Source organism: Cannabis sativa, chromosome 3 (genome assembly GCF_029168945.1).
Source record: "Cannabis sativa cultivar Pink pepper isolate KNU-18-1 chromosome 3, ASM2916894v1, whole genome shotgun sequence".
Taxonomy (NCBI): Eukaryota; Viridiplantae; Streptophyta; class Magnoliopsida; order Rosales; family Cannabaceae; genus Cannabis; species Cannabis sativa.
In genome coordinates this window covers 3,064,190-3,072,941 of record NC_083603.1, presented here as the reverse complement: position 1 = coordinate 3,072,941, position 8,752 = coordinate 3,064,190, and the positions used below count along the sequence as shown (strand labels likewise).

The 8,752-nt window shown below is 31.8% G+C and overlaps 1 protein-coding gene across 1 annotated transcript; it reads right to left on the bottom strand.

Moving 5' to 3' along the window:
• Nucleotides 1–5,540: 5,540 nt before the first annotated feature.
• On the bottom strand, nucleotides 5,541–8,287 carry LOC133036328 (uncharacterized). The gene is made up of 4 exons (XM_061112948.1): nucleotides 7,937–8,287; nucleotides 7,746–7,828; nucleotides 5,978–6,033; nucleotides 5,541–5,875 (listed from the first exon to the last, which is right to left on the bottom strand). The coding sequence occupies exons 1-4, from the start codon at nucleotides 8,106–8,108 to the stop codon at nucleotides 5,797–5,799; spliced, it is 390 nt and encodes a 129-aa protein (XP_060968931.1). The 5' UTR covers nucleotides 8,109–8,287; the 3' UTR covers nucleotides 5,541–5,796.
• Nucleotides 8,288–8,752: the final 465 nt, after the last annotated feature.

Below are 8,752 nucleotides of genomic sequence, written 5' to 3'. Positions count from 1 at the left end.
TACTTGATCCTGTTTATTGTGTCGTCAACACATTGGAAAGTAAACATGACTATGTGAATAAAGTTTCCTAGATTTATCGACATAGGGTTTTACCGATATGATAATCTACAACAAGAGTTTACTTGTATTTGGAGAAATACTATGTTCTTTCCAGAGCATTGGTTAAAGTAAAGTTTCAAAGTTGGATGCATGGAGTATGCATCTAAGGGACCAATATTGAACTTTGACTTAGATTTATTACACATACCGTAATATCTATTCAAGTCAATATAGCCTTAGTTGATCCTAGATCAAATGATCTTAATCCTGATATGATTAAAGCTCAATCTTGAAAGGCTATTCGTGTTCTTTGATTTTGTTAGTTAAGCCTACTTTTAGGTCGTGGGTGATACGTACATTTTGGGAACACTCGTAGTGCAATTGAGTGGGAGCGCTATCATAAACATGGAATCTATACTTATCCTACGAATAGTAAGCAAAGGATGATCTCCTTCGAGCTTGACCAAACGAACATAAATGGTGGAGTACTCATTTCACATTAGCTGAAATATCATTTATACGGGTCAAGTGTTTTAAGGAATAAATACATTGTGGGTGTAACCCGGTAATTTAATCCCTTTACAAAGGTGTAGATCATTCATATAGAGGATAATTGATCACATTAGGATTATAACAATGGATAACTAATGATGTGTCTATATGGTGGAACATATAGAGCATTCTATATACTGAGAGTGCAATTCTAAGTTCTATGCGTGGATTCAACGAAGAATTAATAAGTTAGTGAATTTTAGTGCTAAATTCTTGATCTACTTATTGGAAGCTCCTTATATATGACCCATGGTCCCCCCACTAGTTGAGATAATATTGCTTGTAAGACTCATGTAATTGGTTTTGATTAATCAATTATAATTCACAAGTTAGACTATGTCTATTTGTGAAATTTTCACTAAGTAAGGGCGAAATTGTAAAGAAAAGAGTTTATAAAAAAGGGGCATATTTGTTAATTATGATACTTTGTATGGTTCAATTAATAAATATGATAAATGACAATATTATTTAATAATTATTTATAGTTATTAAATAGTTAGAATTGGCATTTAAATGATTGAATTAGGAAATTGGCATTTTTGAGAAAATCAGATACAAAAGGTGTTAAAATTGCAAAATTGCAAAGCCCAAGGCCCAATCCATTAAGTGTATGGTCGGCCACCTTTGTAGCTTTTTTAAATGATTTTTTTCATTATTTTAATGCCATATAATTCAAATCAAACCCTAGAGGAATGCTATAAATAGATAGTGAAGGCTTCAGGAAAATAACACACTTTCTGAATCAGAAAAACCTGAGCCTCCACTCTCTTCTCTAGCCGCCACTCTCTCTCTCTTTTCTTCCTCAATATTTCGAACCTCTCTAAAGTTGATTGTAGTGCCCACACACATCAAGTTGATACCTCAATCATAGTGAGGAAGATCGTGAAGAAAGATCATCAAGAAAGGAGATTCAAGATCAAGGATTCAGAGAAAGAGATCCAGGTTCAGATATTGATAATGCTCTGCTACAGAAAGGAATCAAGGGCTAGATATCTGAACGGAAGGAGTCATATTATTCCGCTGCACTCAATGTAAGGTTTCTTAAACTTTATATGTGTTTATTTTATCGTTTTAGAAAGTTCATATTTAGGATGTTAATAAACATACTTGTGAGTAGATCTAAGATCCTGGTAAAATAAATTTCAACATGTTGAAATATTGAAAATTTGAGACATTATTCACTGATCAAAGAGAGAGGTTTTGCTCAGAATTTTTTTTGATCAAAAGTTGCAAAATTGGGAAGGAGGAAAAGTAGTGAGTAGTGATCGATTTTTCTTTTTCTTTTTCTTTTTTTTTTTTCCATCTAATCAAATATATTATTGAAAAATGGATGTATTTTATTGATATTATTGTGTAAAAGACTTGGAGGACTCCATTGGGATATTATCACAACACAAGAAAGAAAGTATAAGAAGTCAATGCTTAATCCAATTTATTATTAAAGTTGTTGAGCATTTGGTAGTTTCTATGATTTTTTATTTTATTTTCTTGGAATCATGAACTCCATTTTAGTTGAACTCCTTTGAATACTAACATTTTAAGAAAATAAAATTGTACACTAATAACAATTTTTCTTTATTTTATTTATAATGCCATTTTATTTTACACCACGTGTTTTGTAAAAGTTACGGATTTGATTGTTTGTTTTGTTAAATGATAAATTAAATTCTGTATTTTTTAAAAGGAAAATTTGAATTTTCATACCTACAGAACTTTATAATTTTTTTCTTAAATGCATACTTGTTAAAATTTGTAATGTATGACCATTTTACCAATTTTTCAAAACTACCCCTCCCATTTGTAAATGCTTCACCCACGATCAACCCCAACCCGAACCACCCTCACCCACGAAAACCCTCACCCACGATCAACCCTAACCCGAACCACCCTCACCCACGAAAACCCCAACCCAAACGACCCTCACCCACGCTCAACCCACGGCACCCACGAATCCCAACCCCAACCCGAACGACGGTCGAAGCCCAGGTCACTGCTGGTCCCACGAATCCCAGGCCCCCTCATCACCGACAATCGAAGCCCACGAATCCCAGGCCCCCTCTTCACCGCTGGTCCATCAAATCGAAAACAAAACAAAAAAAAAAAGCCCCAGGTCTGATGGTCGGACCATGGGGTCCGACCAATCGGACCCATCGGACCCATGGTCCAACCATCAGACCCTCTCTCTCTTCGTCTCTCTCAAATCGAATGAAAAAAAAAAAAAGCCCCAAGTCCGATGGTCGGACCATGGGGTCCGATGGGTCCGATTGGTCTGACCCCATGGTCTGACCATTGGACCTGGGGTGTGGGATGCCGAGATAGAGAGAGAAAGAGAGATGCTGTGAGAGTTTGAGGGGTATTTTTGGGGTTTTGAGAAAAGTGACATATTTTTATTAGTTTAAAATGTATTGGTTTAAGAATAAAATATTTTAATTTTTTAAGTATAGAAAATCAAATTTCCCTTTTAAAATGGTACAAAATAATTTTCTAAATTGATTTTTTTGTCAAAATAAAAATTTACTCCATCTATAGTTATTATGACAAAACTAGATACATCTGCATATGTCTGAGTTAAACATTGTCTTCAAGTTAGTTATGTTAAAAAAAATATTAAAAATTGAGCTTATGATACTATTTTGTTCTATTTTAAAAAATACAGTCTAATTTGTCTTTTTACAAAATAGAGAGTTCAATTGGTAACTTTTACAACATATAAAATTCAAAATGATATTAACTAGGAGTGTTTGCGGTGTGGGTGGTACGAGTTGTGATCCTTTTTTCAAACCAAATCGCATATGCGATTTTTGTAAGTTCTCAAACAGCAACCGCATTGCGAGATCTTAAGACTGTAAAAATCACACCGCAAAAATGCAATGTGGTACAGTGCGCTTTGAGCAGTTTACACTATCATCATTATCGAACATTATAATAAAAATTTAAATTTAATCTATAAAGTCTTAACAATACAAAAAAAAATTATTAAAGTTTTAATATCATAACATATATATTAATCATCAAGTCATTATATTAAATTGTCTCTAAAAAAATATAATATGTACATATGTTATATTTTATTTTTTCATGAAAAAAGAATAAAAATTATATTATATACATATTGGTAAATTTGTTATATATAGTACCATGCAGTTTAAATTGCAATTATTAAATTCAAAACCGTAAACTGCACTGCACCATTATGAAGGATTTCAAACTGTATTTTTTTATATGGAGTGAGATGGTTTGATAAACACCCTTAGCGTTAGCCCTTTATTTATTATTATTATTATTATTAGGAAAATATACATTAATACAACAAAGTTCATTATATAGCTTAAAAAAAAAATCAACAAAAATAGGGTTACGTTATGTTACAATAAAATGGAAAAAAAAAAAACTTAATAACTAAGGATGAAGTAAAATTTGACAAAATTTACTAAACCTAACTACATGCATGAAAACCCTTTACGTGGCAAGATCTAATAATTTGTTGTTTTTTTTTCATTTAAAAAAAAAAATCACTTAATAATTTCCCATAAACCAAAAATTATATTATATAGGCACACTTTATATAGAATAGATATATTTGTCACATGCAATATAATTCATTAACAATTATAGTTAGGTACACAATTATTTTAAGCTATATTTAAAAATTTTACTATTGTGTCCCTAAATTTTTTTATTCCGTTCAAAATGGTCCATGAACTATACCTAATATTATAAAATAGTTATCAAATTTTATCACATTAATTAACAAAATGATGATGTGATTATTTAAATAATTTCCATATCATTGCGGCATGTATAATTTAAAATTTGTATTTTAAAAAAATATCATACTAAAAATCTATTAAAATATGATCATACTAAAATCAGATAAAGATTAAAAAAAGTTAAGTAAAACTAAATTAAAAATATTTTTTTTTTCAAATTAATTACAAACACAGCGCTTATGTGACAATTATCTAAACAGTCACGTTATCATTCTGTTTACCACATATAACAAAACTTAATAAAATAACCACTTCACAATATTGTGAATAGTTCATAGACTATTTTTAACTAGCAACAAAATTCAAGAAACACAATAATGTATAGGTCATTAGAGCGTCACATTTACACTCGAAAATTCACCCACCCGACAAACTCACCCGACCCAAAACCCAAAAAACTCAAAAAATACATGGGTTTAAAAAATTATAGGACAAGTTCGGGTTACACCCGCTTACCCACCGGGCCGATTTGGGTTTCATTAATTTAATACCCAAAAAAGTTGAATTATACCTGAAGCTACCCAAAAACATATATGTATATTTCAATTATTTTTATACATTTTCTAAAAAAATAAACTAAAAAAAAAAAAAAAACCCTAATTCTAAACAATGATATATTATTTTTCTTTTCTTTTTTTTTTTTTTCATTTTCACTATTTTTTTAATGAAAAAATGTATAAAATAAATGATACTTTCCAAAAAAAAATAATAAAACGGCCAGCCCAACCTGAAACCCGATCAAAACCCACCCGAACCCGATCCAACCCACACCCAAAATCCAAAAACCTAGTTACATAAATAGGCAAGTTCGGCATACTAATTCTACACACCCAAATCCAAAAACCCAAAACCCAATACACCCACCCTATGCACACCCCTATTCTCGAACTAAGGGAAGCAAAAATACTAAATAACCATTATTTTATTATAATATAGCATTTCCTTAATAAGAATCAAGCTAAAGGAGGTTGTGCTTCACTTTTTGGTGTGAGATACAAACGAATTCTCCTAAATGCTCGATCATAGTTTAAACAATATTTCACTTGTTTTTGTCAAATGATCTGCAAGGCGCTACCAATTATTTGGCTCGTGCTGCTTATGTATTCCAAGATTGTAATTATAGTATGAGGTTTGTCTCTCACTACTGATTTGCAATAATAAAAGTTTCAAACTAATTAAAAAAAAAAATCAAGCTATTTTAATATCTATTACTGTTTTTATACTTTTCTTTAGTTAAGAAAAAGAGGTGGGAATCAAGGAAATTGATATGGGGTCAACACTACAGGCCATTAAAACCAGATTCAGAAGAAAAAAACACAAGTAGATAATACAACATGCCACCCTAAAGAGAGTTTCATTTTTTTAATCCGAAAAAAAAAGACTGTCGGCTCGATCAACTGCATCTAATTTATAAAGGGTATGAGATATAAACCTCTTACTGATCCTTGTATCGCTTCTCGACTTCCTCCAAGGCTTGAATATCTTTGTGGTACTTGCAAATGCGGTGAAGGCACCTGCAACCGAAACCCGGAAACAGAACTTAGTAAAGCATTGGATTTCAAAGGAAGAGTTTTCTCAAGATGATGGCAGTAGAATGAATGCATTTTTAACATTACCAATAAAGAATGACAGCAGCAGCGCAGAGAATTACATTCCTTTGAGCTTTGTAGGTCTGAAAATCATAAAGACCGCGTTAAGAGTAATCGAAATTAAATAAACTTTTGAGGATTGAAGTAGTAAGGTTTAAACTAAGTTATTGATTGATTCACCAAATAAGAAACATAAGTTTCTGAGGATAAAGAGAAGAGCAACACACTAAGAAAGGCCAAAACAAGCAAACTATACATATATCATAAACGAATATAAAAATTAACTTAAGTGAGCTAAATAACATATCCGTAAAACAAAAACTGATAAAGACTACCAACTCTTAAGGTAAAGATAAATCTAGATTTTCCGCCTAACCGAACAATATTTGGAGACCAAAAAACTATATCAATTGCTAGGTAGGTACCTAGGAGACTCGACCTGAATCTTGTTGGAGCAAACTAAATGTCTGACCATTTGAGCAACCCTTGTTGGGTGATTCTCACAAAATAGATGTGAAGAATTGTATTCAATCTCTTAAGTGGGAGAAGGAGAAACAAAAAAGGAGCTTAAAGAAAGTGAGGTTGCCAACTGGCAGTGTTATATTTAGTTATTTCTCTCGTTGCTACTTCTATAATGAACACACATTAACAAAAATAAAGGCACAAAACATCAGAAACACAGTGATAGGAACACTTACAGAGCAGAATAATAGGAAAAATAAAAAGAAGCTAAGCAAAAAATCGCAGTTTTATTAAAAAGAAAATAGTTCCAATACAAGAAACTCTCCAAGAACCGTGAACAAAATATTAACTCTACAGGATTTCAAGAGCCTGGTCTCTCCTCAACTCACTTCCGAAATCCCAATACTCCTCCCCAACATGTGTCCTTCCTATTTATACTCATCAACCACCAAAACTACAACTAAAGTACATAACTTTCTCCTCTAAACAACCAAGGGCCGACTTTCCAAGAGAAAACGTATACAAGGTTAGTCCTCACAATCCTAAGAGTTTTGTCAGTAAGGAAGGATTGTAATTTATTGGTATTATGGAAGAAAGAGGAAGTTATGGAATGTCTCTGTTTTGGGTGTCTTAGCTGTTTATTAATTTGGATTCTTAAAACAAAAGATTTTATTTTCAAATCAGTGTATTTTGAAGTAATTGCTATGACAGTGATCTCCTTTAATCAATAATGGAGTGCATTTTTAATACCCAAATAAAAGGTCAACCAAAATAATCTTATTGTAATTACAATACATTTCTACCAAACCAAATAGGTAGTTCTACACAAAACTAAGATAAGTTCAAATCATAAATTTGTTATCGCATCAAATCAAACCTTTTATATTTATTTCCCCTTATTAAACACTTCTCCACAATCTTAAAGAGTCCCTTTTTGAGTTCTCTGGCAAAATAACCTTCACGAAAACTTTTATAGTAAAATGACTATTCAAATATTTTTATTAGCAAAATGACCTTGTATGGTGGCAGAAACGACCATGAATTACACTTTGTGACTAATGGTCGCAAAACAACCATAGATTTACTCTGAACGGGTTATTTTACAAATTTTAGTATTTCAGGTTTGGCAAATTTCACTACCTGTTCTACCAAATCAACTATTAATTCCTTCTAAAACCTTAATTTTTCCATTAAAAATTAGGCAAAAACATTCTCTATTTCTCCCTAAGCAAACAACAACATTCTTAAGGCATAGTAGTTCAGTTCAAGATTTACAAAACCAAAAATTCAAACTTCAATTCAATTCAATCAAACAAAAATTAAGTAAACTCACAGTTTTCTCAAATCGATCTCTCTCAGTAGCCGTACAAATGTCAGATGTACACGTCAAGCGATGCTCGTTCTTCCAGTAGATATCTACACTCAATACAAAGAAAGTAAAAAACCAAACAGATCTATCTATCAATAAATTTTAAAATTTTCTCGGATGCCAAACAGAACAGAATAAAACCAAAAATTACATACCGAGGAGCTGAAAACCGGCGAAGGGAACGATGAAGAGGCAAGGTTGGAGTATGAGAGAGATCAAAGAGACGAAGCGATTCTTGAGAAGCTTAGGTGAAGGAAGAGTTAAGAGAATAGCTAAGAGTGCTTCGGCTGCCACTACGTAGGTGAGTATCATCCATTGAAGCGCCATTGGTTCCGATCGTCGGAGTCGGAGCTGGAATTCCGATTCGAAATCTTCTTCTTCGATTGGATTTGGATTTGGGATTTTTGGATTTGATCTGAGTTTTGAGAGTGAATATTCTTGACTTAATATGCAAGAAAAGTTCTAAACGGACCCATTTTTGCAAATATTGAATTTTTCAACCACATATTACACGTGTCATATACCATTTTATTTAAGAGAAGAGAAATGTTCAAGGTGAATTACTTCATATATAATTTTTTAATTTTTTTTTTTTAAATTTACAGTTTGAGTTGCTTTGGTGGTTTTTATGTGAATTGCTATGTGAAATTTAGTTGCAATTTAAGTTACTCTATTAGTTGCTATGTGAGTTTCAATGTCCGTAAAAATGCAAAAAAAGAAATTACTTTAAAATGTAAAAATGAAAAAAAAAAATTAAGGCACTAGTGGTGCTTAGTACCTTCCTCGGTGTTATATCGCTATTGGTGCAATTAAGTATCAAATTTCATATAATTTAGAGTATCTCCAATGATTAAATGTTGGAGGGTGCTTTCTTATGTGAATTGCTTATTTGGCAAAACACAAGAATGTTGTATCGTTTGAAGTAAATATGTGATATCATAAAAAAATTGGTTGATGTCACTACATCGCAT

What these genes read in the sequence shown, in the direction of transcription:
- LOC133036328 (XM_061112948.1), bottom strand. Translation starts at nt 8,108, where the DNA reads ATGGCGCTTCAATGGATGATACTCACCTACGTAGTGGCAGCCGAAGCA. An exon ending in CGCCGGTTTTCAGCTCCTCG is followed by an intron (nt 7,829 to 7,936) that starts GTATGTAATTTT and finishes TATTGAGTGTAG; the next exon opens with ATATCTACTGGAAGAACGAG. An exon ending in GCTGCTGTCATTCTTTATTG is followed by an intron (nt 5,876 to 5,977) that starts GTAATGTTAAAA and finishes TTTCGGTTGCAG; the next exon opens with GTGCCTTCACCGCATTTGCA.